The sequence below is a fragment of the Gaeumannomyces tritici genome (assembly GCF_000145635.1).
Source record: "Gaeumannomyces tritici R3-111a-1 unplaced genomic scaffold supercont2.4, whole genome shotgun sequence".
NCBI classification, from domain to species: Eukaryota; Fungi; Ascomycota; class Sordariomycetes; order Magnaporthales; family Magnaporthaceae; genus Gaeumannomyces; species Gaeumannomyces tritici.
In genome coordinates, this window is record NW_008804548.1 from 2,132,559 (window position 1) to 2,158,435 (window position 25,877).

Genomic DNA, 25,877 nt, shown 5'->3' on the forward strand with positions numbered 1-25,877 from the left:
GGAAGGGAGAATGACTGGTGCACAATCGTGGGTGTCACAACGAAACATATGGATCTTCCTGTTTCTATCTCGATGAAGCTCTATACCCCCCCGAGCTGGTCAGCCCGCGAGTGAGCGCTCTCGACCCGAGGCCCGCAAGACAGAGCGTGGCTCGAGGTCGGCGGGCTCACGAGCTCGAGGTATATACCGCCAGTAAGTTGGTAGGGAGATGCCCATTTCTAGCTGAACGGTTTCCAGGAAGCGACAGGCCTGCGGTGTATCTGTAGCCACTTCCATCTCTGACTGCCGCCCGCCGTGTTCTTGTACCTACTAGCTGTGATTCTGTAGAGCCGAGAAGCCATGTACCATTCCTGAGATGTACTAGTCCGCCAATGATGGCCTATGTGTAAACGTATGGTCCAGAAATGCGCAATCACCGCTTGACAATAGTTACTAAAGTCACACAATGTCGACCAAGGTTAGGAACTCCTCACGCTGATAACACCCCAAGGCCCATGGTTAGGGGGAGGAACACGCACCGATATCTTCGTCAGCCAGCTCGTGGCTGAGGCCCACCCTTTGCGGCTGGTGCTTGACGGATTTTCCGTACACAATGGCCGTCTTGAACTGGTCGACGATGCTGCGATGAATCGCGCTACACTGTAGATTGGGGCGCCAAGTCAGCAAGAAGAAATAGCTGACAAGTGGCTGGCCGGCAAGGTAGCAGGCGTCTCCTGAGACGCCGCCACCACAAGTCAACACTTACAAAGTCCTCCACGGTGCACTTGGAAGAACGGAGCACCACAGGCTGTGAGTAGTCTGGCAGTTTCCCCTTGGGCTTTGTGTAAACTCGCACGAGGTTCAGCTTCTCCCACCTGCAGACAAGAGCCACATGTTAGCACAGGCTGGAAACCAAGGGGTTGTATAGCCTGTCGTGATGGCAAGGAAAAGGGTCATGCTCAGCCTTACATGGCCTCCATGAGCTCGTCTATGTTCCAGCCGTGCTCCGAGCTGATGGGCACCGAGTTGGGGATGCGGTATAGCAGATCGAGCTCCTCTATGCTGATGGCGTCAATCTTGTTGAGCACATAGACAACGGGGATGTAGCTTCGGCTCCTGGCCTCGATGACATCGATCAGATCGTCGACCGTGGCGTCGCAGCGGATGGCAATGTCGGCCGAGTTGATGCGGTACTCGGACATGACGGCCTTGATCTCGTCGTTGTCGATGTGGGTGAGCGGCTGGGTGCTGGTGATGTTCAGGCCGCCCTTGTCCTTCTTCTTGACAGTGATGTTGGGCGGCGACTTGTTGATCCGGATGCCGAAGCCCTCGAGCTCCGTCTCGATCACGCGCTTGTCGGTCAGGGGCTTGTTGACGTCGAGGACGATGAAGATCAGATGGCAGGTCTTGGCGACTGCAATGACTTGACGACCACGGCCGCGGCCGTCCTTTGCACCCTCGATAATTCCGGGGAGATCGATGATTTGAAGCGGAGCGCCTGCATGTGTCCATAAGCGTGCCACCGTCCGTCAACGGTCAGCTAGTGAGTCTGAAGTGTGAAGGACAAACCTGGGGCGGCGTACCGTTGTATACGACCTGCCCGGGTACCGAGGTCAGGGTTGTGAACTCGTAGGCGGCCGCCTCGGAATGTTGGCCCGTCAGCCTGGTCATCAGCGTGCTCTTGCCGACTGACGGGAAGCCGATGAAGCCGACACTGGCGACTCCGGTCCTTGCCACGTCGAAGCCCGCGCCGCCGCCGCCGCCACCACCGGACGGCGTCAGCAGCTCGCGCTTGAGCTTGGCCAGCTTGGCCTTGAGCTGGCCGAGATGGTACGACGTCGCCTTGTTCTTTTGGGTACGGGCCATCTACACAGGGCGGGCGGACCGAAGGGCGAGGCAGTCCGGATGCTTCAGTCATGACGACCTCGCGCAAGCGATGCTGTCGGGGGTTGGGGGCTTACTTCGGCCTCGACCTCTTTGATCTAGATGTTGCGCACCACAGACAGTTAGCATCTGCCTTCTACCTGCCCATGGAAAACCCAAGCCCATGTCCACCGGCACTCGCTCGCTTCATGGGTCCCGGGCCGATCTGGTTTGGGTTCCGAGTCCAGCCTCGGCTGCCTTACCTTCTCCACCGTTGTCGACATGGTTGCTGTTTCGATCGCAACCGCAGTCGGCCAATCAGATGTTTTGTACTCGTACTATAGCGGGATGTATATGCGCTGCCTGTCCGTCGGGCTGGGAGTGGAATCGGTGGCTCTGAAAGGGACCTCGTCGTCGCAGGTTGTCGCGCTTAAGCGGGAGCTTTGTTGATGAAGAGTTTTGTGGGGCAAAGTCGGCTGTGGAAAATGGGGGCATTCTCTGCCCCTCTGCCCGTGGCTTGGCCTGATGTCACCAAACGCCCCACACCCCAGGCCTCGCTCGACGCATGAGCTGCCAGTCATAAATGGCAAGTTGCGTGTGGAAATTCAACAAGAGACGAAAAGGCCATTGGGATATCTTTGCTATTGACATTCGTAACAAAAGAGACAGCATGCAAGACCAAACTACCGAACAACTCTCTTGGCTAGCAACTGATCAAACGTCCATCTTCCGCGTCGTCATCGTGGCGCCTATGTATACGTTGGTAGGTAGGACAGAGTAATAAGTACAGATATGGTAGGTGACAAGTTATGTGGCCCACACCCACGGGCAGCCCATCCGGGAAAAGAAATAGGACAACAAGGAGAGACAACATCATGGCTCATACATGGCGGTTTCATGAATCACCGAGTGGGCGATGTCCAGGTAGCAAAGATCCTTGATCAGATCTATCCCCATGGCAGCGTCAGTTCTTAGCCAAGTTTCACCAGGCCGTTTACAGTGCCGTTTATACCGTTCACTAATGGCTGGGGGTCCTGCCTGGGCTCCACGATTGTGGTGGCTGGCATTGCCCTTGGTGACAATGGCGACGAGGCGCGTGGGTTTTGCGACACATCGGGGCTGTGCGCGGTGCCGTTCACGGGTGCTGTTGTTCGTGGCCCATCGCCGCTAGATTCGTCCGTGGATAGTCGCCGTGCAGTGCTGGCGCTTGTCGCTATCGTGGGTGGGGACGAGGCGCCATTGATCAAAGGAGACGGGGTCGGATGGCTTGCCTCGAGGAGGTGCTCTAGCCCTTGATCCTTACAGTGGCGAGCGTATTCTGGGTCGTCCGGGGGGATCATCACCGTCCCGCGCCTCGGGACGCGATGCTCGGGGAATGGAGTCTTGCTGACGGCGCTGAGGCCGGGCATCTGCTCCTCCACCATGACGCCGTTCAGGTAGTACTTCTTTCTAGGCGCAAAGCCGTAGAACCTGTTTGCGTCCGGATCGATCTTCCACTTCTGGCATGACTCCCACTTGAGCGACTCGTCCTCGGGCAGCTCCCTGTACGCCATGGCAAGCCTGACGTTGCTGAGGTGGGGGATGTTGGGTACTATGAACATCAGCTCCGAGGCCTGTGATCGTCAAGCACGCAACACTGTTAGCTAAGCTCTCCCAAAGCAGCCCTACTGCAAGTCCTCTCTGCCAGGTCGGGGCTCGTACTGACCTTAACAAAGAACATGTCCATCTCCAAGAACCGCTCCATGGCTTCCTGGCGCAGACGCTCGACGGTGCGGTAGGCCAGCTTCTCGGGGTCCTCGCCATCGTAGTAGCCAGGGAGTTGCAAGCCGAGATCGTAAAGGTTTGGCGTCGTCATGGCGTATCGGTCGGACTCGAGCCTCCAGATGACGATCTTGGCTATCCTCGAGACGGGGACTCGTTCCCACGCCGTGTAGCGCGACAGCTCCAGGTCCTTCTCTCCGAGCAGGAGTGCAACCTGCGTGTTGAGGAGCCATTGTTCCCTGCCACCAGGGGTGCCGGTCGCCTCGGGCCGGATGCAGTCGTATCGGACACCCTGCATGGTGCTGAACTTCTGCGCGATCTCGGGGGATTTCGGGTTTGCGCATCTGTCGAGCCAGCGCAGCAGCGGCGGCAATCTGTCCAGCCGACGGGCCTCCTGTTCCAGAAATACTCGGCGCTGTTCCGCCTCCCTGGCCGCCCGCCGCCTCTCGGCCTCTCGTACCCGCTCCTGTTCTTTGCGGCGCTCCTCTTCTTCCTCTTTTCTCCGCGCCTCTTCGGCAGCCTCTCTCTGGAGTTGCTCCTGGCGCTTGCGTTCCTCCTCCTCCAGCCGTTTCCGCTCTTCCTCGAGCTCCCTGAGTCGTCGAGCCTCGGCCTCGGCCTGCCGCCGCTTTTCCTCCTCCTCTTGTCGCTTCTGCTCTTCCTCCTCTTTGCGCCTCTTTTCTTCCTCCAGACGTTTTCTCTCGTCCTCCTTGCGCCTCTTTTCCTCTTCGGCCAAACGCCTCCGCTCTTCCTCCTCTTTGCGCTTGCGCTCCCTCTCTTCTTGCTCGGCCTTGAGCCGTTTCTCCGCCTCATCAGCCTCGCGCTGGCGCCTCTCCTCTTCCTCACGCCGCCTCCGGTCCCGCTCCTCTTTTTGCTTGCGCTTCTCTTCCTCGGCTAGACGTCTGTCCTCCTCCTCCTCTTTGCGCTTAGCTTCTTCCAGTGCGTCTGCTTCGGCCTTTGCTTGAGCATCCGCTCGGGCTTGGGCTTCTGCCTTCGCTCGAGCTTCTGACTGAGCCCGGGCTTCCGCCTGCGCCACTGGTCGAGATTCGGATTCGGCACGTGCAGCCTTCGAGTCTGGCTTGGCTTGGGGTGGCTGAGTCTCGTGTTCCTCAGCCGGCTGGCTAGCGTCGCGCATCTCGACGTCGACATCCTCGGATTTGACATGGATGCTCCTTTCAACAGAAGCAGCCTTGATTGGATCTTTTCTTGCGCGAGCCACCTCAAGCTTTTTGTTCTTGGGGAGCTCTGTGCGGTCTTCAGCGTCATGGTCCCGGCGGGACTTTGTCGTGACATCCCGCTGTGCGGCCGACTTCGGTTGACGATCGTCAGGAGAAGGTGTGATCTTTAGCTTCTTCTCTTTTCCGTCTACGTCGAGTCTCCGCCTCTTTGTAGGTACATTCTCGCCGTCCTTCTCTGACGAGGCGTGAGGCGGAGTTGCGCTGGATCTGTGGCGCTTGGTGGAACCCTCGCTAGAAACGGAAAGACGGTCTCGAGACTCGTCTCGTTTGAGCTGTTTAGTCCTGTCCATGAACTTCTCCAGCTTGGGCTTCTCGGAAGATTCATCCCGGCCATCTCTAGGACTGGATGGCTCTTTCAGTGAAGAGGCTGTCGAGACCATGCTTGCACGTCTCTGCTTCTCCCTCTCGCCCTTCAGGTCCTTGCCCGAGATGAGTTTCCGTCTCGGCTTGACGGCTTCACCCTCAGAGGAGACGGCAGAGATGTCGGGCTCTGTGCGTTTCGGCTTGAGCTGCTTGGACGAGGCAGGAGAAGGGTCACGGTCGGGAACCGCGATTGTTGGCAGGCGATCTTCCTTCGGGCGGCCAGAGCCTCGCTTCGGGGGCGACGGGTCGTCTCGGTTGGCAATGGCCGGTTCCGGACGGCGTTTTTCTTTGGGGCTAGTAGGCGGCCTTCCGGATGCGGTTTTCTTTGTCTCGGTGGCGGGGCTGGACAACTTGCGTTTTTGAAGCTTGGACGGCTCCTCTTTGACCTCGGATCGGGGGAGGCGCTTCGAATCCTTCTCTGGATCACGGGCAGCTGGTGACTTTGTTTTGCCAGTTTCCTTGTGGCTCTTCCTGTGGGCATCGTACGCATCCTTGAGCATGTGCTCCTCCTCCTTCCAGTTCGGTCCTTGACGTCGCCGTGCGATCTCGTGGTACGCCTCGTGCTTGAACTTGCGGGTTGGATCAAAATTTCCCTGCGTCAGCAAAAGCTCGACAACCTTGATGTTTTCCTGCCCAATGGCAGCAAGCATCGGGGTCGCAAACTCTGGAGGCATGGAGGCGACGGGACCCGGGTCCGGATTGGCATTCCCGAGCGCCAAGAGGAGGTTGATGATCATGTCATGGCCTCCTCGAGCCGCAGCCACCATGGATTCCGGGTCGTCGAATCCGTCCCTGACCTGCAAAATTCGAGTCACGGTCTCCTCGTCGCCTCTACCAGCAGCCTGGCGCAAAGTCTTGTCGTCCATGGGCATATAGAGAAGATGGTTGCTGGTCTTGGTGGCCCGAACGGTGCCGGCCCGCCTGCCTGAGGACGATCCGGCGTGTGGGTTCCCCGTGGCAGGAGAGTGTCGTGGGCTCTCGGGCCCGTGTGAGTCGCGTCCGTCGGGGTACTTGGCATTGTGCTCCTCCGACGTCCGGCGTCTCTCGCCGGCCCTCTGCTTTGCTTCCACCAGCAAACGTCGAATCTCGTCAGCATTGTCTGTCTCGTCGGTGATGCGGTCAAGCGGCTCTTCGCCATTAACGTTGGCTTTTCGAGGATTCACACCGGCGTCCAGCAACAGCTTCACCACCTCGACGTGGCCGTTCTCCACGGCGTCCAGCAGCGGAGTATCCTTGTCATAGTTTACGCAGTCAAGAGCACACCCCGCCTCGATCAGAAGGTTGACAATATCCTCGAAACCGTTAATTGAGGCGATCTGAAGTGGGGTGTTTCCAGCAAAATCGGCGACATTGAGATCCTCGGGACGTTCACCAAGGCGCTGTTTGGCGGTATCGTATTCGCCGCGTGCACACGCGCGTGCAAGAAAAGTCTGTCCGTGGGCATCCAAATGCTTCTTGTGAGGCGCGAACTTGGCAGGCGACATATTTGCTTCGGCGGTCGCGGGCGTGGCGAGGCTGCGAAGTTTGGAGCCACGTATGCGGGGACTATCCCCGGGCGAAGAATCGTCAGAGTGGTAGTCGGTAGACTGGAGCGGGGCAGGGATACGCTTTTTCTTGTGGCTCAGGCCGTTTGAGGATTGCGAAGGTGGCAGCTGAGTCGAGATACTGCGGCGGTGAGCACGAGGCGGGGGTGATATGGATCTGATACTGGCAGCAGCTTGACTGTCATGGTGATGGGATTTTGCAGACGACTTCGAGTGAGCGTGGCCAGAACCAGAGTTGGCTGCGTGGTGGCCGGTGCTGTGGCTATTGTTGTGTTGACCGCCGTGGTTATTATAGCTTCCACCGTTGGAGTCGCGTGCTGGCTTGGGCATGTCCTTGTCGATGGCCGAGGTGCGCTGGCGACGCGCCTTGTGGCTTTCTGACTCGTCTTCGGATTCGGCCTTTGGCGCCTTCCGCTTGTGGGGGACGAGCCGGTCGGTCGGTCGGTGCTTCTCCTTGGCGACAGGACCAGGTGGCTTGGGCGATCGTGCACGAATGGATTCCGAATCCGAGGCGGCGGATCTTGCAGCTGAGAGTCGGCGTCGGCGAGGAGGCTGTTGTGGCTGCTGCTGCTGCTGCTGCTGCTGCCGGCCGTTGTTGTTATTGTGGGATCCAGCCTGCTGCTGTTGGTGTGGTGGAGACGCTGGGGCGGAGCTGAGTCCGCTGGAGCATTGCTCAGGCTTGACCCGTGGCTTCACGCCGTCCGGCCCGCCGTGTAGACGCTTCCTCTTGAACGCGCTGGCCGCCGACTCGCCGCTGTCGCGAGCAGGCGTGCTCTTGCGGCTGCGGCTGTCGGCACCATCACGAGCGTCACGGGCAATCGTCGACGACTGCTTGCGCAGCGCGACGGGGGTGGCGCCGCCGTGCTCTCCATCACTCCTCGCCTCGTGCTTTATCGCCTTTCGGGCCTTGATGGGAGAGCGATCGTCCTTGCCGGCCAGGACGATTGTTTCGGCCTCGGAGTTGGCGTCGGTGCCTCCATCGTCGTCGTGCGCATGGGCAGGGGCTGGGGGCTTGGGATCTTTGGCATTCGGCGATGCCCTGACGGCGGCGGGGGACTTGCGGCTCAAGGACGGCTTCGAGTGAGTGCTGTTGCTGCTGCTGTTATTGTTCTTGATGTGGTTGTTCTTCTCGTTGTTGGCGGTCGCGGTGTTTTTGTTGGGGTGATTGGTGATGGTGTTAGGCTCTGGTGCGACCGGCTTGGGAGAAGCGACGTGCTTCCTGGAGGCGGCTTCGACAGCATTTTGCGCGTCCATGACATTCAATTCGAGGGAATGCGGCTGCTTTGCACCATGCTGGGCACTCGAGGAAACGCGATGATGATGCAGAGCGGGCGGATGGAATGGGTGATTGATTCGCTTTGACCAAGCGAAGCGTCACCAGCCGTCCGAGTCCAGTGGGTTGGGGGAGGGTGGTGGATGGGTCAAGCAAAACTCGCGAGCCAGCCCAGGCCAGATCAAGGGCCAAGCAAGCGTGTGGGTGACAGGGTATGTCGGGACGGGCGCTGAGTCGCTCGCTCTCGTTCTCACTCACGCCACCGGCTAGCCACTACAGCATACAAACGAGGACGAAATAAAAATAAAGATAATAAAAAAAATGAATAAAAGGTGGAAAAGTCAAGACAAGAAATGCGGAACAGGGCGATGTCCCCTTCTTGTTAGGCAGAGTAGGAACACAGGAAGAAGAAAAAAGAGAGACAAAAAAAAAAATTAAAAAAAAAAGGGGCGTCCGGTAGGTGCGGCAAGAAACAGACTGCCCTCTGAAATGGTCGCCTCCACCAGCGTCGCCGTGGTCTTCTTCCTGTTTGCTGTCCAGGCTCACTGTGCCTTGATTTTTCTTAGTTTGGTTTCTTTTTTTTTGTCCTTCCTTTCTGTCCCCTTTAGCCCCCCTAAACAAAACTTCATGGTACTTTAGCTGAATGACTGCGAGGTGAGGTATCGATAGGTTATGCGCGTTTAGATGCAGAAGGACGAAATCACCGAGAGTGGAGGATTCGAATTCCCTTCCCGAAGCACCAAGACCAAGGATCAGAGGCTACTGGCCATCCAATTGGCAGAGGCACGTAATTACGGCGGGCGGCAGACACACCCGCCGCTGTTTTCTTGGTCAAAGTCCGGCGCACGCTGCTGCTGCTGAATGTCCCAGTCGAAAAGGGACGGAGGCGCGCCCAGGCTGGGTGTGGGTGCGAGCCCACCCCGTGCTGGTCCCTTGTCCCTCCCGCCTCCAGCCCGCAGCCTGCCAATCTGCGCATCGAGGGCAAGGGTGCACCAAACAGCCACGGGGGCGGCCAGCAACTGCACAGACGGACTAGAGAAGTTAGCACGGCGCTGCCAACATTGAAAAGGCCCGGCGCGCGAGGTCGTCCGGCCCTGGAGGTCCTGGCATGAAAAACAAGGTCAGGAGCCGTGAGTGCCTGTGTGGCATCTGGTGTCTGGTCCATGTGCTTGTGGTTCTGCGCTTCTTCTGCTTCTTCTGCTTCATGTTTTGCTTGTCATTCCCCATTGCGTGGCGAGGTGCCTCACACCTCGCACAGCGGCAGCAGGCAGCAGGCAAGTAGCAGGCAGCAGGGCAACAGTAACGGAACGGGAAGTAGCGTGTATGGTTGCTTGCATGAGTTTAGGCAGGCTCTGCCTTGCCCCTTGGCTGGCGCAAGCTCGCCCTCTCGCTCGCTTGTTGGATGGGATGGTTTGTTATGCCCACAGGCTGACGCGGGGGCCTTCGGGGCACCGGGCCCTTGCCGTTCCGACACAAGTCGCCGCCAGGCAATGACCGGTCATGTGAAAAAGGCAAGGTCGTATCCGGGTGTGTTTTATGCAGAGCACAGGTTATGGATGCCCGTCCTGGCCATGCGCAGACAGTCTGACACTGGCAAATGCTTGGTATTCTCCGCCTCCTGTGGGGGTGTTTAATCCACCCTCCATCCGCTGCCCCGCCAGTCAACAGCCAGCTCCATTCGCATCATCGTGTCTTTTTGCTTTTATTGCGTGTCCTCGCTCGCCGCCTGTGCCGCAAAGATGGACTCGGACCTGTCTTTGGAGCCGCCCTCTCCCCCAAGCCTCCCGCGTTTACCCGCATCCCTCGACGAAGTCGTCCTTACCAGGCTCCCAGCAAGGGCATTCTACATCGCCGACTTCATCACCGAGGAGGAGGAGCAGCACCTGCTCTCCAAGGTGCGCACCTCGCCTGGACCTTCTCCTGCCGTTGAACAGGCCTGGGCTGTTCGCTGACTGGCACTCGGCGCTCCCACGTTCAGATCGCATCGGCGCCCAAGCCAAGGTGGAAGCAACTCAGCCACCGGCGTCTTCAGACATGGCCCTCTGATCTGGTCAAGGACACCCTTCTGGACGCTCCGCTACCAGGATGGCTGATGGACCCTGTTGTGTCGCGACTCACCTCGATCCCGCTCGTAGGCGACTCGGATGAAGCCCACCGAATGCTGTTCGATGAAAGCCCCCACAAGGCACCCAACCACGTCCTCATCAATGAATATCCCCCTGGCGTTGGAATCATGCCTCACAAGGTAGGTAGGGGTGCCACTGAATGTGTCGATGTGTCGGAAGACTCAACTCCTTCCTCTTGATCTAGGACGGGGCAGCATATCACCCCATTGTATGCACCATCAGCCTCGGCGCGAGCCTGTGCCTCAACATATACCAGAGCAAGGAAGACGGCGCATTGGAGCCGGAACCGGCTTGGAGAGTACTGCAAGAGCCGCGTAGTCTCCTAGTCACGACCGAGAACCTGTACATGGATTATCTCCATGGCATAGCGGACATCGACGCCGACGTTGACCTCTCTAGGGACACCGTAGCCAACTGGGACCTGCTCAGGTCGAGCAAAGAGTTTGAGGGAGGGCGAAGCGAGCGCGGAGTGCGGACGAGCCTGACCTATCGGGACGTCATGAAGGTGTCCAAGCTCGGGAGCAAGCTTGGCTCGTTCCTAAAGCGGTAGCCATGATGGACGAGTCCCCCCTACTTGAAGCCGGCCAGACTAGGGCAAGAGTGCCTGTCTAGTACACGAGCGGGATCATTATCCACCGCGACCCCATACTCGACGCCCCAAACTTGTCCATATACCACTTCCGCGTCCCATGCGCTGTCGCTCCGAGGTTCACCACCACGAATAGAAATGCTGATACGATGGTCCGGTTGGAGATTTGGCCCTCTGGCGCTGCCACGGCCGCCAGTGATAGGTATAGGAGGCACTCGCAGGTGTAGTGCGGACAAACCAAGTACTGGAATAGCCCCTGGGTGGGAAGCGAGTACTTCTTCAGGCTGGCCAGATGCCTGTGGCACCTGTACTGCGCAGCCGACACGAGGACAAACATCAGCGACCCCAGTGCTACCTTGATCGAGGGTAGCTGTGTGGATAGGGCCGAGACAGGCTGGGGATCCAGGATCAGAGCTTCGGAAATGAGTCAGCAGGGAGCATTACACTGCGTCTTTGCCACACTGGGCGTCGTCTGTCTTGGTCTCATGCATACCTGCGCCTTCTATCCACACGGCGATGCTCATGACCATGTAGAAAGCCATACCCAACATCCAGTGGATGACCCACATGGTGGAAGCGGACTTTTTAACGACAAAGACTTGCTCATAGAAGCGCCGGACTCCCTGAAGGGCCATCAGTGCCCAGGCCGCGAAGACGCCCTGGGCGACATGAGGGCTGATCCGGGAGGCCAGCTTGCCCTCTGGTAGGTCGGGGCGCTGGCTAGAGGCGAGCAGACGTATGGCGCTGCCACTGACGGCGTACTGGTATGCCCAAAAGGCGGAGCATGCCAGAAACGTGGCGTAAAAGCTGCCGAACCACCAGTGCGGCACCTGACCCCACGCCGTGAGGGTGGAGACCAGAGCCTCGAGCCAGCCGCTCCCAGTGGAGAGGCGGTCACCGTTGGCGCCGGAGCTGCGAGCGCCATACCCAAGGAGGAGACAGCCGAGCCGCGGGGGTAGGACGGTGACGGCCAGGATGCCAGCAGCGGCAAGGGTGAAGAACGACTGGCACCACTGGGCTGGAGAAAGCCACGGGATGGCGGCCGCGATGTGATCCATCGTCTGCGGATTGGTGGTGGAGGCTTCAAGTTCGGATCCCGAGTCCGACCAACGATAGGGCCGAGTCAGACGCACGTTTGGGTTGATGGGGAAAAAAGCTTGAGATTTCGACATCCGAAGTGTCCCTTTTTTTTTTGGCCCCAACAGGATCTGCCGGAAACCCGTGCTCCCACCATGACGGACACGCTGGGCGGATCCTGATTCGGGCGCCAGTAGAGCTTTGACTCGCCTGGGTGCGTGCTCGACGTGGTCCAGGGCGCCTTGACCTCTGGCTGGGCTTAGATTGGCGCAATCCGCCGCGGCCGAAAAGGCACGGTTTGCAAAAAAAAAAAAAAAAAAAAAAAAAAAAAATAACAGCAAGCGTGCCTCCGGGCGGGCGGATCGTGGCCCGCTTGAGCTTGAGCTTGACGTGCAGAGAGAGCCGCGGATGCCTATTTCAGCACTAGGGTCGGGCCCAAGGTTCAAGCCCGCTCCCCATAGCGTCCTTTGCCCGTGGAATTGTCAAAAGACTGACGTCGAGGTCTGGCTCCTTCTACTGTGGCGGGCACGTCCGGCACAGGCCAAACAAAAATCCCCTTTTTGTTCTCTTCCCTCGGACTGTCTCCTTTCTCGTCTTGCGGTATGGGACTTCGTCCCAAGCCACATTGGCTTTCCACCGGCAGCGCAGCACAGTAATAAATATTCCACTTGACGCCACCCCGCCCGCCCCTCAGGCTTTTTATACTCCCCTCACACAAAAGGATGCCGTGTTCTAGACCGTAGTCGGCTCATTCGCCTGCCCTCCATCCCGCCCACCAAGCAGGTCGAGGCTTTTTGGACCCGTCCCTACGTGCAATTAAGAAACTGCATATATCTGTTCTTGGACCAACAACCGACAGATTGCGTGCCCCCCTCCCTCCGGCCTACCCCTAGTCATCAACCTAATCATCCGCGTACCTACTCCTATCCTGCCGGCTTATGAAAGGTGGTTTTATTCCTGCTTTGATCTTCATTTAGACGCCAGCCCCTATTTACACCTTGCAAGAATGACGGTATGGTTCGTCTGGAAACGCCGATAAAAGTCCTCCGGGGGTGGCTAACAAAGTCAACGCGAAGGCGCCCTACCCCCAGGTCGTCCTCTTCGGGGACTCTCTTTTCCAATTCGCCAGTGACCTGAAAGGCGGCTTCTCGTTCGAGGCTGCTCTCCAAACATGTTCGCAACATCCTCTCAACCATGCCCTTTCCCGACTTCGGGGCTTGTCCAGACTTGTGCTGACGGCCCGTCGCTACTTCTTCTCGCCGAAATGTCGTAGACTGCAGCCGCCGCTATGATGTCGTCAACAGGGGATTCTCCGGGTACAACACGTCTCAGGCCCTGAAGATCCTGCCCCAGCTTTTCCCCGCCCTGCGGCCCTCGGGACCTAAGCTGGAATATCTGGTAAGTTTATCTGTGGACGGCGGCGATCAGCATTGAGAAGGGCGAGACCGTGGCGGAGACCGCCGACTTACACAAGACCTCCCTGAGGCCTGCCTTGTCACCTAGATTGTGCTTCTCGGTGCCAACGACGCCGCTGTCACGGTTCCGGTCGACTGCCAACACGTCGACATGGACAAGTACCGGGCAAACCTCAAGACGATCATCACCCACCCTAATATCACGGCTCACAAGCCCAAGATCCTCCTGGTAACGCCGCCGCCATTGGACGAGATCCGCGTGGCCGAGCTGGACCTGGCGAACGGCCACCCGCACGTGCTGCGGCACGCCAAGGTCAGCGCGGCATACTCGCAGACGGCCCGGGAGGTCGCCGCCGAGGTGCCCGGGACTGTGGCCGTCGACCTGTACCAAGAGATTATGGATTATGCCATCACCAAGACGCCGGGGTTCGATTCCAGCAGCGGGCTCCTCGGTGATCCGACGACCGGCAAGCGCGGCTACCTGGAGCACTTGCTACCGGATGGCCTCCACATGAGTGGCGAGGCGTACCGCGTCTTTTTCGACGCCGTCGTGCCACACATTAAGCCGCAAGACCCCAAGCAGCCACAGGCGGGATGGACTTTTCCCGAATGGAGAAAGGCACCGTGGCTCGAGAGCTGATTTGGGGCAGGAATATGGTTGTGCACAGCCCCAGAAAGAAGTAAGGGAGCTGAGGAGGTGTCGGTGAACATGGAGTCAACACGACAGAGTAAAGTCAAAGCCTTGTCGGTGCCCGCTGCACTGGCTTGGCACGTCCACCCCCAAACGAAAGTGCACACGACAGGTGAAGCGCCGGTATAAAAAGAAGAAATGAGACATGGAAAAGACGTCAGAAATAGGAAATATGACGCATGGGAAGTCGAGCCGACACAGTAGATTAGGTATGGGCAGTATATGAAGTGTTGAATGACAATAAATATGGGAAATAGGAACGAGGTAGAGACAGCTCCAGGACAGACAGGTCGAAGCTGAAGGAAGGCTCGACGCTGACGCTGACGGCATACCCCGTGCGGGCTACAGTGTGATGGCACAGTGATTCTGGGTCCACCCAATTGTTTTCTCCGGCGTGCGCACCCGCTTTTGATGATCCAGTCGCCAGCCCGGCTTTCCCGTCGACGTTCAAGACCAGGGCCCTGTGCAAAAGCAACAAGAAGCTACCAGTACCAAGAGCAAGAACCGGAGCAAGGACAAGAGCTCACCTGCCTTTCCGTCCGTCTGTAGCGCATCCATCTTCACCCACCTGAGCCTCCTCCACCTCTCCTGCCCCCTTTCTGCGCGAACCGTGCTTGCATCTGCCTGCCCTGGCACCTCCACCTGCCTCAGCTGGTACCCATCCACCAACCTGCCACCGACGGGTACCTGCCGCCCCCTTTCCCGCACATCTCCCGACCTAAATACCGACACCCTCTCGGTCCCGTCACCGAGAATCATCCATCGCCGCCGCTGATAGCTACCGACCAGCCTGCCTCGCTCGTTCCGGCAACCTAGCCTAGAATCCCAATCCCAACCCTCGGCCCGCACCACCCACGAAACGAGCGGGACCTACGACGACGTTGCACACAGCTGCCGTACGAGCGAGCTAGACCAATTGACACGACAGCTCGAGGCGCGCTCCTGCCTGATTAGCCCTATCCGCCTCCTTCGACGCCGCCCACGGATAAGCCATAGACTCTATTTTCGCCAAGACACGGCTTCAGAACTTGCCTCGGAACCTTGAGCGGCCACCTGGCCCCTCCGCTTCCCTCGCCCACACCGGCGTCGCCCTATTCCGCCAGTAACCTCTAGGAGAAACCATAGCCACCAACGAGACTCGAGGCGCTGTGTAACTCGCCGTCCATTCGTTCCCGAGCCCTCGCATATCCCACACAAGGCCACGCAATCCGCGCCGACGCCCTCTCCACCCAGGCCATCAGCGTCGCCCACAGCTCGGTCAGCGGCTCGCGGTGGGACGTCGCCGAGGGGGCCTTTGGTCTTGGTGCGTGCGATGTGGGGGGTTGGCGTATCTTGAGAGATTCTGCGCCGCCAGGATCGACATCTTCAGCGAGATTCTTGACGAGGATCCGACGCCTTAAGCCAATAGCCCATCGCCCGCATCGAAAGGTGGAGATACTAGATCGAAACCTACCGAGGATCCTCTTGAAATCAGCATTCTGTTCCCCGGCAGCCGTCCACCATCAATCCACGCACCCAAGTCCCTCGATCGCTTTCCCCCTTCCGCCTTTCCGACTCTAGTCCTCCCTCTGGCATGGGCATGGATTCCCGCTTCGTGGCCAGCCGGGAGGATCTTTACAATGTCCAGATGGAAGTGAAGCAGCTACAGGCCACGCAGCACAACACCACGGAACGCCTACTGCGTGTTGAGAGACGGCTGGCCGAGGACGCGGCCGTCAAGTCGGTCTGGGCCACCTCGCCGTTCCCCAGCGCCCTGAGCGGCACCCCTCAGCATGGTGTGTATTCCACGAGACCCGGATGTGACGTCGCCTGCCCGATCCGGACTAACACGACAACTAGGTCCCCTCCAAATCCCGCCCGGCGACGTGTTTGACGAGTTCGACGAGCATGGCCAGAACCTGCTCGGCTCCCTGCATCTGGATGCCGAGGACGAACCCATCCGACGCGGGGCTGCGTCGAGAGCGAACAGTGTCCGATTTGACGAGAGCGCGCTGCACGGCGCCAATTGGGGCCAGGGCGCACGGCAGGCGGGCGACTTTGCTCCCATCCGACCCAGCAGCGGCTTCGGTATGATGGAGAGGTCCCTTTCCCACAAGTCAGACGGTCGACATAGCTCCGCCGGCCACTCGGTTCACTCGGTGCACTCGATAGCCTCGGGCCGGGGAAGTAGCCTGGGACTAGACACGCACTTTATGGGCGTTGGGCGAGAGGACGACTCTCCGCAAGACATCCCTGCGCCGCCTCCCGGTCTTCTTGTTCTGGGCTCTGTTCCTGCTATTGTGCGGTGCTGGCTGTCGGAGAACTTTGCTCACAACACGCTACTCTACGCGGATGTCTGTTCAGGAGCACAACGCTCGACGCTGGAATACTCTCTCGTGAAGGAGCTCGGGCTCGAGCAGGACATCCAAAAGGGCGCAGACGGCGTCAGCCGCCTGACTGTGACGGTCTACCTGGCCGAGGCCATCGTAGCCCAGTCCAACTCGACGAGGTCGCCAGCCCCGGGCCCCAACATACCGTGCATGACGGTCAACTTCGAACTGACGGGTATAGAGCAAGCCGAGACCCGGGAGGCGGGCAAGGCCATCCGCATCTTCATCGGCACCGACGCCCTGCGTGCTCACAGTGCCGATCTTCTCTTCTCGCAGAACCTCATGACGCTGTACAGCCGAGACCGAGACAAACTGTCGGTTCCCTTTGTACGGCCCGAGGACGACTCGCTTTTTCGCTTCCTGGCGACAACAAATCTGGTGCCGGAAAAGCCCAAACTCAACGCGTCGGCGCCTGAATTCATCCTAAATAACATCAAGCCGCCGCCGCCCGCTGGGGCACAGCACACAGGCTTGCAAACCCCGACCGAAAAGGAGAACAAGGGAGAAAATGGCTCTCCGGGACTCCCGCATTACCAGGATTCCAACTTTGGTCCTTCGAGCGAACATTCTGAGAGCGGCGGCGAGAGCGAGAGGGCTTCCATGGACAAGGCCAACAACAACACGGAGCACTCGGGCAGTGAAAAGGAGGTGCCGGTTTCGTCTACAGAGAGCGCGCGTCGAGATTCGACGGGCATCTGGGGCTCTTGGCGCAACAGCACAACCAACGGCGGTGGCGGCGGCGGCGGCGGCGGTGAACATAGTCAACGCTCCGAAAACGGGCTAAGTGGCTACCAACCGGCAGGGCGCAGTCGCATGAAGGTGCTCAAGCCGAGCAAGTCGCTGAACTCGTCTTCGACGCGACCAGGGGCGCCGTTCGAATCGCCGGCTGCTACGAGATCGATCAACGAGCACAGGCGGAAGAGCCACGCCGGCGTCGAGAGCGCCCCCGCCAGTGCGACGTCGGCTACTGGAAGCACAGTCCGCTGGGAGAAGCGAAGCGTCAGCGGCACCGTCAGCAGCAGCATGGGGATGGCGGTCAAGGAGCCCAAGGTGCAGAGCGCAACCTTGGATAACCGAAACCCACCGTCTATCCTGCCGCGGTCTGTCAACCCGGTTGGAGGGGCATCTGCCTTTTCGTGGATGACTCCCACGTCGAAAACCCCCAAGACGCCAACATTTGCTGATTGAGCAAAGACGTGCGTGCCTGGTAGCTCTGTTAGTGCCTTGCGTTTTCTCAACACCCCTTGTCAACACTAGCCTCCATCTTCGCTGCGTTACCCGCGCTCCAAGCTGCTCCATTTGAGACAATGAGAGCTTTGATTGTCGTAACTCCTGAGGCTTGTCCCTTTTCACTCGGCCGGTCATGAGGGCGGGAAGTTCACGGTTAAACTGGGCGAGGCAGCCAGCCACTGTTCTTGTTCCTCTGTAACGCCTAATTTCGCTCTTGGGAGGATCCTCACCGCGATGACTTGTCGGTGCTATGGAGAAGGAATACGGAGCCGAAGAAGCGGAGTAGACAAGAAAAGCCAGAAAAAAAAGACGATAAAAAATAAAGAGCCAAACTTACAAGCCAGGTATGGATACCTACCATGTCTGTATGCCGGTGCACCGCTGTCACAGAGCCGAGGTGTCGAGAGTGTGGTGAGAGATGATGTCTATGTATATCTACGAAGTAAAGTCTGTCTGTTTCCACCTTTGACACGATACTATGCTGGTGAATCAGCAGCTAGAGAGACGGATTTCTTCCGAAGAGAGCTGCAAGAGTTGCGATAAATGTGATCAGTACAAACCAGACGGATAGACAGGTTTGCCTTCTTTCCTCCCCCCTCTCTCTTTCCCTCTTTCCCTCTCACATCTTGGCCGGGTGCAGCGATCTCAGGGCCGCGGCCGTGTCGGACGACGACTCCTTGACGAGCCCGACGATGGCGCGGAACTCTGGCGCGGCCGCGTCGCCCACGACCTCGTACAGCCAGGCCTCGCTCGACGTGACGACGGCGCCCTCGGCGCGCAGGCGGGCCAGGGCCAGCGGCACCTCCTCGCGGTTGCACGAGCTGACGCCGTCGGCGAGCACGTGCACGCGGTGGCCGGCCCGCAGCAGGTCCAGCGCCGTCTGCGTGACGCAGATGTGGGACTCGATGCCGACGATGGCGACGGACGCCGTCGGAGGAGGAGGAGGAGGGGCGTTGGCGTTGGCGTTGGTGTTGGTGGTGGTGGTGGTGGTGGTGGAGGAAGAGGAGAGGTCCCGGGCAAGGGCGTGCTGGACCGACGGCGTCCACATGGAGAAGCGCGTCTTGTCCGAGTGCTCGCGCGTAAGCGGGCCGGCCGCGGCCAGGAGTCGGTCCAGCTCGGGCACCGTGGCGCCTAGTCGGGCCCGGTTCTGCGTCGTGGCGTAGATGGGGATCGAGAGCACCTGGGCCGCCTTGATGACCTTTTGTGCCGTGAGGACGCTACATGGGGTGGTGGTGGTGGGTGGAGGGGGTGTGTGTGGATGGACGGTCAGGGTGGCTGGTTCTTGATCCAGGGACAACAACACACACACACATACGACACATACAAAAGCTCATGCTGGGCCAGGAACTGCCCCGAAAGGACTGCTTACACCTTGTCAAACTCCCAGATGGCGTTCCTGAACTTTTCTTGGATGTCACACACGCTGTGCGGTCCAAGATAGGAGCCCGTTAGTATCCACATGCATATGCGCACGAGATATACATGACCAGATGGCCAAGGTGGAAAACTAACAAGATGACGGGGTTCTCTACAGCCGTCGAAATCGTCGAGTCAGCGGCTGGCAACGGCATTGAGGGCGATCAGGCCGGTTTGGAAACTTGGGAGGCAGGTAATCCAAACTCACCCAGTCCCCTGGTCGTCCCAGGGGCTGCTGCTGCTGCTTTGGTGGCCATGGAAGCGATGCCGGAGGTGGCTAGACGGCGGCGTGGGAGGACGTGGGGCTGACGGGCGAGAGAGGAGGGTCTGGTAAGGGCCGAGGGCAGCAGGTGTCGCATCTCAGTTTTGGTTCTCGACAATGTTTCGTTTGAACTCTCGACACGACCATGGCAAAGAGGAAATAAAGTCGTCAACAGCGCACGTGCTTTGCTGCTGGTGCGATACCGCCCCGGAAGAGGTCGTCCGGCCTTGAATGTCTGGTCCAATGGCTGGCTGGGCTGGCTGGCTGCAGCTGCCGAGGTACCGAAATCGGCTGGGTGGGGGGGTCGAACTACGGGGGTGGGCCCTGTCTTCCCGCCTGGCGGAATCACGGATCAGCGGCAGCGTCTGTCTGACCTTGGCCCGCCAAGACTGCAGCCGTCGACAGGAAACGACAAGGCATAACCAGTGTTATTCAGCTACTGCTCTAAAAGTAATGATTTGAAACAGACCGGGGGAGATCAGCCGCCCTTCAAGCCGACGTCATGACTACGTAGGTAGAAACAAAATAGGGGAGGGGGTGAAGGAGACAGTCCGTCTAGGCAAACTGCATGTTCAGCAGGAAATAAATCTCGACAAACAGGGTGGAAAGGCCCGGAGCGACCCGCCCTGGCCGAACAGGCATCCGAAAGACTGGATACCGTCGTCTTCAACTATCCAAAGAACGCCCCCAGAAACCGACCGTCTTCCTTCCTCAAGCCTCCCTCAAGTCGGTGTTGATGACAAGGTCGTCCTTGCCCTTCATGTGGACGACGATGGTCAGGCCCTCGAGCCCGAGCTCGTCCTCGTCCCCGCGGCCCAGCGCCACGTCGTGGGCCTCGTGCCACGCCAGCTCCGACGCCCGCAGGTCCGACATGGCCACCCTCAGCTCGTGCACCTCGGACGCTAGGACGAGGTACCGCTCCTTCCAGACGCACTCGTGTTCATCCGACGCTGCATCGGCCGTCTGCGGCCGTACAGCCTCCCCGCCCCTCGCTGTCGCTGCTGCTGCTGCTGCTGCCGCCCTGTCGTCGCCACCCGTCTGGGCGCCTGTCGACGCCGGGGTCACCCCCTGTCCGGCCTGCCCCTTTCCGGTCGTGGTCTTGTGGCCCTGGGCTTGTTTGCCCAGGGCCTCTTCGGACCTCTGCCATGCGTGTGCGCCGGCCCCCTCGTGATGGAAAGTCCTGGAGCTATTTTGCTGTTGAGAGGACTGAATGTGGTGATCACGGCGTTGTTCGTGTTGATGATGATGTTGGCTATGATGTTGGCTATGTTGATGCTGATGCTGATGCTGATGTTGATGCTCACGTTGATGGGTATACTCCTGATCATGATTATGATGGCCGCCTTCTTCACGCTCACGTTGTCGTCCATGCCGTTTCTCACTGTGCTGTTCAGCCGAGGCCTTCTTCTGCTGCTCAGCTGAGGCAGTTTTCTGCCCTGGTAGACCGACCTCTTTCTGCTGCTCAGTCGAGAGAGTCGCCTGCTGTTTGGCATGAATGCTATTCTTCTGCCCGGCCAGAGTAGTCTTCTGTTGCTCAGCTGAAGCCTTCTTTTCTTGCCCAGAAGAAGTCGCATTCTGCTGTTCGGAAGACGCCTGCATCTGCTGCCTGGTCGAGGCAGTCCTCTGCTGCTCGGCCGAGATGGCTTTCTGTTGCTCCGTAGAAGCATTCTTCTGCTGCTCAGTGGGGGCTGTTTTCTGCTGTCCGATAGAAGCCATATTCTGCTGTTCGGGTGAACATGTCGGCAGCGCGCCCGCCGTCTAAGCGCCAGCAGCGCCAAACCTGACACCCGTCATGGCCGGCCCGGCCTGTGGCGTCCCGAGGGCCACCTGCTTCTGGGCCCCGGCGGCCGTGGCAAGCCCTTGTGGCCGTGCCTGCTCCGGGGCCCGAGTTGGCAGTTGTTGCTCCGGGGCTCGCTCCGGGGTCTTTTCCAGGACCTGCTCGGGGGCCTCCCCTCGCCCCGTCTTCTTCAGGACAGCCCACTCGCGTCTCTCAGGTGCCTTTCTCTGCGTAGGCGGATTGGGCCTCGCGTGGGCAAGTCTGGCCCGGACGTCCCTGAGGTTGACCGCCGAATCGCCCTCGGCCTTGTCGTCATGCGCTTTCGAGGTAGCGGCGCCATCCCGTCCCATGTTGAACCCCGAGTTACGCTCCTCTTCAGCCCTGCGCCGCTGCGAGGCCTCGGCCTCCTCGAAGCGGCAGTGGCCCCTCTGCTTCATGTCCGCCATGATGAAGGGGTTGTCCCGGAGGCGGTCCTTGCCCGTGCGTAGAGGGCGGATCCCTGCCGGCGGCATGGCCTGAGACTCGGTGCTCAGGCGATCGCCGTAGCGGAATCGCTTGCTCGACGTGGTCTCGCGGCCGGTCGCTGCCCCGTGCGTCGCCAGCTTCTCTGTGCTGCTTGCGTTGGCAACGTTGCTCTCCAGGGAGACCTGGGCTCGGCGGCTTCTAGACAGCGCGTTACAACGGTGCTCTGGGGCGGCGGCCGGGATCGCGCACATGCAGGTCCAGCATAAGGCATGGCCGCATTCGTGACAGAAATCCGGCGCCGTGGTTATGGCGCTGCAGACATGGCAAAGTCGTGGGGTCTTCATCGTGATCAAGGCACGAGGAGTTGATCTAACGAATGTATAAGTGAAATGCCTGTGGTTTTCAGCTTGGGCTTAGGAGAGCCCGAGGCGGCCAGTGAAAGCTGTACGGATGGATTGTTGATAGATGGTAGATGAAACTTATTGTCCGTACGTCTGGTTACCAGGCCAGCGGTCCACGGCTCCTGCGTCTCTTGTAAATCCCATACAGCAGTCAGGGTATGGTAAAGGAGCTACCCACGTCAGTGACGACAGCACCCACCTTCCATTCCGCCATGAAAAGTCAGTAGATAAAAAGGCGGAAATTGGTAGCCATATAGCCCATAGCCATGCACGCCCAACTACATCGGCAGGCGCCAGTTAGAGCCTTGATGTCATCCCCAGAGAACTGCCCGGGCAATTCCCTCCCGTAGGTCTCGAGTCCACGGGGTCACATGGCGAGGAAAAGAGGCACGCCATCCGCATCCTAGCAAGGACAAACATGGGGGGCAACTTTTTTATAATCAGATTATGTTACAGGGATAAGATGGGCATGTCTATGACAGAAGTCTATTTCAGGACAGCCTGCAGACTCTCCAGCACCTAGTTTCGCAAAGCCCATGTTAGCACGCTGCATGTGATAGGTGGCGCGCACTCGGTTGCAGACTCACCTCCAGCTCGATCTTGGCCTCTGCAATGTCCAGCTCGCTTCCGCTGCCGCTGGCCACCTTCTGGGCCTCGGCGATCTGGGCCTTGACGGCATCGGCGCTGAAGTCCTCGAGGGGGAAGCCCTCGACGGCGTTGATGCTCATGTGAGAGTTGGGCTGGACAATGGCGAAGCCGCCCGACACTGTAATGGTTGCGCACCACGGTTAGCCCTGAACGAAGCGGTGCCTGCGGAAGGGGGTTATGGTGACGATGGGAGAGTCGCCAGAGCGACAGGCAAGGGTGGCTACCCACGGAAGAACTGCTTGCTGCCCCCGCTCTCCTCAATGACCTCGACCAGGCCGGGCTTCAGCTGCTCCATCGAGGGGACGTGGTTGGCCAGGACGCCCATCTCGCCCGACTCGGCGGGGATGTTGACCTGCACGACATCCTGGGACTTGTAAATGGACTGTGTGCGCGCAAACTCGAGCGTTAGCGTCCGCGGTTCGGGAGGGATATTCGCGACGCTGTTCGTGGGCTTGGGGAGGATGTGGGCACCGTCATACCTGGTGGGGGAGCGACAAGCTCAGCTTGATCTGCCCTGGAGGTCAGCATTGAGGTTTCCGGGTGGGCGCATCGCAGGACACAGAGGGAGAAAACAAAACAAAAAAAAGAAAAAGCCGCGCTCGGAACCGGGGGAAACTTGCCTTGTCGGAAACGGCCTCAGCATAACCTCTTCGCTGCAGCGGGACTCGGACGGCCGACGGGCGGGCCCGGAGAGCTACACGGGCGACACGAAGCGAGTTCATGGTGATGTCGTCGGCCAATTGGCGGGGTTGGGATATTGGCCTCTGTTGCAGAGACGGACGTCGTCGACGGGGAGATGGGTGATATGTGCTGCTGAACCAAGCTTCACAATTTGCCGTGGCCCGCTGAGCCGATGATTTGGTCCCGTGATTTGAAACGTGATCTTCGGCCTGCAGTGGTGGTTCCAGTGGTGGGTTCTGTCCCCAGCCACACGCCAGACAGCCCGAGCCACTCTAGCATTGTGGCGGGCACCTTAGCAAGTACGTACCAGGTCCGTTAGCAGTAAATCACCAGTCATGTTCATGTCACCTGGGCACGTTGGGCGCATCTCGAGTTTGCGGAAACCTGCAGCCAGCGAGAATCTGGGGAGAGAGCCCTGATTGGAGACTGCGACGGCTGCGTCCGACTTGGACGGATGTGACCCTGCCCGTCCGTCCTCGCGGCCCAACCCAATGATGCCCGGCGCACATCACATAACACCTATGCCCATAGTAGAAACCCGGCGAACATGGGATCTCCCCTCCTTGCCCACTCCACCAAACCCGTGGCGACAAGCCTATCGACATCATCAACCACCGCCGGGCCCGGTCTCTTCGCGCCTGAATCCCCTGAAACTCCAGACTCACACGCCTCGAGCCTACAGGGCAGACGCCTGCGCGCAGAGGCCGCTAAGCCTCCCCGGCGACGCCGTAATCCAACCTAGCTCTCTTTTTCCTGCTCGGTGACTTTCTGACGACATCGTCGCACTCAAGAGGATCCCCCATCCGGGCTGTTTCATCAGACAGGAGGGGACCGTTGTGGGGTACATTCTTGCACGAGAACGGGGGGTCTCGACTTGGGCGACCGGTAGTGACCTGAAGCTTGAGGTCAGATGCAGCCACGTTTCTAGACCCGTGGCACGCGCGAGCTAGCTTTCGTCTCTCTGGCGGAAAACGGTATTTCCAACTTTTCCGGCTCACATTAGCTTACCCACTTGGCTGCCAGGCTGCATCTGCATCTAGCTCTGTCTCTGCCTCTACCTCTACCTCCTCTCTCTCCTTGGCTTGCATGTGTCGAAGGGGGTTGGATATTTGTGTTTGGGCCGGAGGCATGGAGGGTATGGTATTCGTGCGGTGGCCGGTTTGCTAACCGACGGTTCCACTCCTAATATCACATCGACTGGCCAGCCGCGGGCAAGACGCAAAATACAATCAATCATATGTGGCCGCATAAGCCTACCCCGCGGGACGCCGAATGCGACACGAGACCTGCCAAACAGAGCATGAACTACGTTCCATGTGAATGAAGGCCGTCCGTCGGCGGCGGCGCCGTACCCCCGCGTTTCTCCTCTCGGATGGGCCCCCTTTTCATGTAGGCACGCCGCGCCAGCGCCGAAAACGGCAAGCCGAGGAGGGAGAAGGGGGAGAGCCCATGGGGGAGGGGAGGGTGAGGTGTGGGTCTTTCTTTTTTTTGGGTTGAGCTGGAGATCGCCCCGGCCCATCATCGCCAATCGCCCTGATGATCTCTGCGCCGGCTGGGCGCGACTGACCTGCCCTTGGCCCGCGACCTATATGCGCGTACCACGTTTCAGTCGACGACCTGACCTGACCAGCGCACCAGGCGGGAACGGACGCTCGAGTCGGAGCAACCGCTCGTCTGAGCAGGAAAAAAAAAAAGAGAACCAGATATGCCTCATTCCTGCGCGATGATGTGATCTCCCCTCTGGTCCGCAGGGTCTTCCTCCCTGGCGTGCTAGCTCCATCAACCGACCATCCATGCCGGTGTCTTTTTCCATGGATCGACGGCGACGGGAAGAAGAAAAAAAGAGGTCATGCCCCCTTCCAAACAAAAAAAGCTACGCAAAGGCATGCTCATTTGGTTGACACAAAGCTTCGTGAGCGGCACGTGGGGGATCTAAACGCGCTGACATGAGGATTTTCCTTCTCACATGTTCCCCGCCGCCGCTGCAACAGGCGACGGGGGCGCGCAAACAGGGAACAGCAGCGGGTACCAGGGATTTGACGATATGGCGTTCGGACAGATGGGGGGCGCGCGCGAGAGGGATATTTTCTTTTCCTTTTGGTCGCATGGGACCGCGTGGAGGAAGGGTGACGTCGGCGAGTCTCGCAGCCGGCTTCCCACTAACACCTGGTACTCGAGGCCAACCCGGCCTCACCCTCCTCCAAATCATGCTGTCCTGGGCGGCTGTGCTGTCGTAGCACCGGGGACGTTGCTGTTACGGCATCCCAAGATTAATCACTGGATGGAGAACCCGTCCACCCGCCGCTACCCATGCATCCATTCCATCCCATCTATCCATTACTGTGTGCCAGCCCATCCCATCCCATCCACCCAACTCGCCCACCCACCCACGGCAATCAGCAATCGCACACACACTCAGCCATGACACGCTCAGCCATGACACGCTCAGCCATGCCGGCCACGTCCTCCGTTTCGTGGGGGCAGCCAAGGGCCGATCGGGAGCGAGTCATCGGACGGCCAGATTTTCCTCTCCTTCTCTTTGTTTTCCTTCCCTTCTTTGTTTTCTTCCGACGACCGCAGACCAACCGCTAATCGACGCACTCCCCCCTCTCACACACCCCGCTTCCCAGCGTGAGCTGTGAGGGATTTGAGCGGTCTGGTGTCTATTGCTGTGCCCTTGTTTTGGGGGGGGGGGGGGCGGGGGGGGGGGCG

General features: G+C 59.3%; 11 protein-coding genes across 11 annotated transcripts; 3 read left to right on the top strand and 8 right to left on the bottom strand.

Moving 5' to 3' along the window:
* Positions 1 to 2,305, bottom strand: GGTG_08153 (GTP-binding protein RBG1). Its single transcript, XM_009225992.1, has 7 exons — positions 2,106 to 2,305; positions 1,941 to 1,961; positions 1,563 to 1,845; positions 949 to 1,477; positions 746 to 854; positions 519 to 639; positions 1 to 432 (listed from the first exon to the last, which is right to left on the bottom strand). The coding sequence occupies exons 1-7, from the start codon at positions 2,124 to 2,126 to the stop codon at positions 413 to 415; spliced, it is 1,104 nt and encodes a 367-aa protein (XP_009224256.1). The 5' UTR covers positions 2,127 to 2,305; the 3' UTR covers positions 1 to 412.
* Positions 2,306 to 2,376: 71 nt separating this feature from the next.
* Positions 2,377 to 7,999, bottom strand: GGTG_08154 (ankyrin repeat protein; the record flags this gene model as incomplete). Its single annotated transcript, XM_009225993.1, has 2 exons — positions 2,377 to 3,455; positions 3,548 to 7,999. 2 exons carry the CDS (start codon positions 7,997 to 7,999, stop codon positions 2,814 to 2,816), a joined length of 5,094 nt encoding a protein of 1,697 aa, XP_009224257.1. The 3' UTR covers positions 2,377 to 2,813.
* Positions 8,000 to 8,809: 810 nt separating this feature from the next.
* GGTG_08155 (hypothetical protein) lies at positions 8,810 to 9,224 on the bottom strand (the record flags this gene model as incomplete). The annotated part of the gene is made up of 2 exons (XM_009225994.1): positions 8,810 to 9,050; positions 9,136 to 9,224. 2 exons carry the CDS (start codon positions 9,222 to 9,224, stop codon positions 8,810 to 8,812), a joined length of 330 nt encoding a protein of 109 aa, XP_009224258.1.
* A 310-nt stretch (positions 9,225 to 9,534) lies between these two features.
* GGTG_08156 (hypothetical protein) lies at positions 9,535 to 12,010 on the bottom strand. The gene is made up of 2 exons (XM_009225995.1): positions 11,227 to 12,010; positions 9,535 to 11,147 (listed from the first exon to the last, which is right to left on the bottom strand). Exons 1-2 carry the CDS (start codon positions 11,903 to 11,905, stop codon positions 10,753 to 10,755), a joined length of 1,074 nt encoding a protein of 357 aa, XP_009224259.1. The 5' UTR covers positions 11,906 to 12,010; the 3' UTR covers positions 9,535 to 10,752.
* Positions 9,651 to 12,151, top strand: GGTG_08157 (calpain). The gene is made up of 3 exons (XM_009225996.1): positions 9,651 to 9,913; positions 9,997 to 10,263; positions 10,329 to 12,151. The coding sequence occupies exons 1-3, from the start codon at positions 9,758 to 9,760 to the stop codon at positions 10,692 to 10,694; spliced, it is 789 nt and encodes a 262-aa protein (XP_009224260.1). The 5' UTR covers positions 9,651 to 9,757; the 3' UTR covers positions 10,695 to 12,151.
* GGTG_08158 (hypothetical protein) lies at positions 12,113 to 14,300 on the top strand. The gene is made up of 4 exons (XM_009225997.1): positions 12,113 to 12,822; positions 12,887 to 12,983; positions 13,084 to 13,208; positions 13,314 to 14,300. Exons 1-4 carry the CDS (start codon positions 12,817 to 12,819, stop codon positions 13,863 to 13,865), a joined length of 780 nt encoding a protein of 259 aa, XP_009224261.1. The 5' UTR covers positions 12,113 to 12,816; the 3' UTR covers positions 13,866 to 14,300.
* Positions 14,301 to 14,364: 64 nt separating this feature from the next.
* GGTG_08159 (hypothetical protein) lies at positions 14,365 to 17,933 on the top strand. The gene is made up of 2 exons (XM_009225998.1): positions 14,365 to 15,691; positions 15,756 to 17,933. The coding sequence occupies exons 1-2, from the start codon at positions 15,490 to 15,492 to the stop codon at positions 17,471 to 17,473; spliced, it is 1,920 nt and encodes a 639-aa protein (XP_009224262.1). The 5' UTR covers positions 14,365 to 15,489; the 3' UTR covers positions 17,474 to 17,933.
* On the bottom strand, positions 17,925 to 19,420 carry GGTG_08160 (isochorismatase domain-containing protein 2). The gene is made up of 4 exons (XM_009225999.1): positions 19,140 to 19,420; positions 19,028 to 19,043; positions 18,885 to 18,938; positions 17,925 to 18,732 (listed from the first exon to the last, which is right to left on the bottom strand). The coding sequence occupies exons 1-4, from the start codon at positions 19,288 to 19,290 to the stop codon at positions 18,135 to 18,137; spliced, it is 819 nt and encodes a 272-aa protein (XP_009224263.1). The 5' UTR covers positions 19,291 to 19,420; the 3' UTR covers positions 17,925 to 18,134.
* Positions 19,421 to 19,904: 484 nt separating this feature from the next.
* Positions 19,905 to 20,563, bottom strand: GGTG_08161 (hypothetical protein; the record flags this gene model as incomplete). Its single annotated transcript, XM_009226000.1, has 2 exons — positions 19,905 to 20,387; positions 20,417 to 20,563. 2 exons carry the CDS (start codon positions 20,561 to 20,563, stop codon positions 19,905 to 19,907), a joined length of 630 nt encoding a protein of 209 aa, XP_009224264.1.
* Positions 20,564 to 20,837: 274 nt separating this feature from the next.
* On the bottom strand, positions 20,838 to 21,686 carry GGTG_08162 (hypothetical protein; the record flags this gene model as incomplete). Its single annotated transcript, XM_009226001.1, has 1 exon — positions 20,838 to 21,686. The coding sequence occupies one exon, from the start codon at positions 21,684 to 21,686 to the stop codon at positions 20,952 to 20,954; it is 735 nt and encodes a 244-aa protein (XP_009224265.1). The 3' UTR covers positions 20,838 to 20,951.
* A 569-nt stretch (positions 21,687 to 22,255) lies between these two features.
* On the bottom strand, positions 22,256 to 23,402 carry GGTG_08163 (ATP synthase subunit delta). Its single transcript, XM_009226002.1, has 5 exons — positions 23,105 to 23,402; positions 22,964 to 22,993; positions 22,713 to 22,866; positions 22,424 to 22,602; positions 22,256 to 22,355 (listed from the first exon to the last, which is right to left on the bottom strand). Exons 1-5 carry the CDS (start codon positions 23,204 to 23,206, stop codon positions 22,323 to 22,325), a joined length of 498 nt encoding a protein of 165 aa, XP_009224266.1. The 5' UTR covers positions 23,207 to 23,402; the 3' UTR covers positions 22,256 to 22,322.
* Positions 23,403 to 25,877: the final 2,475 nt, after the last annotated feature.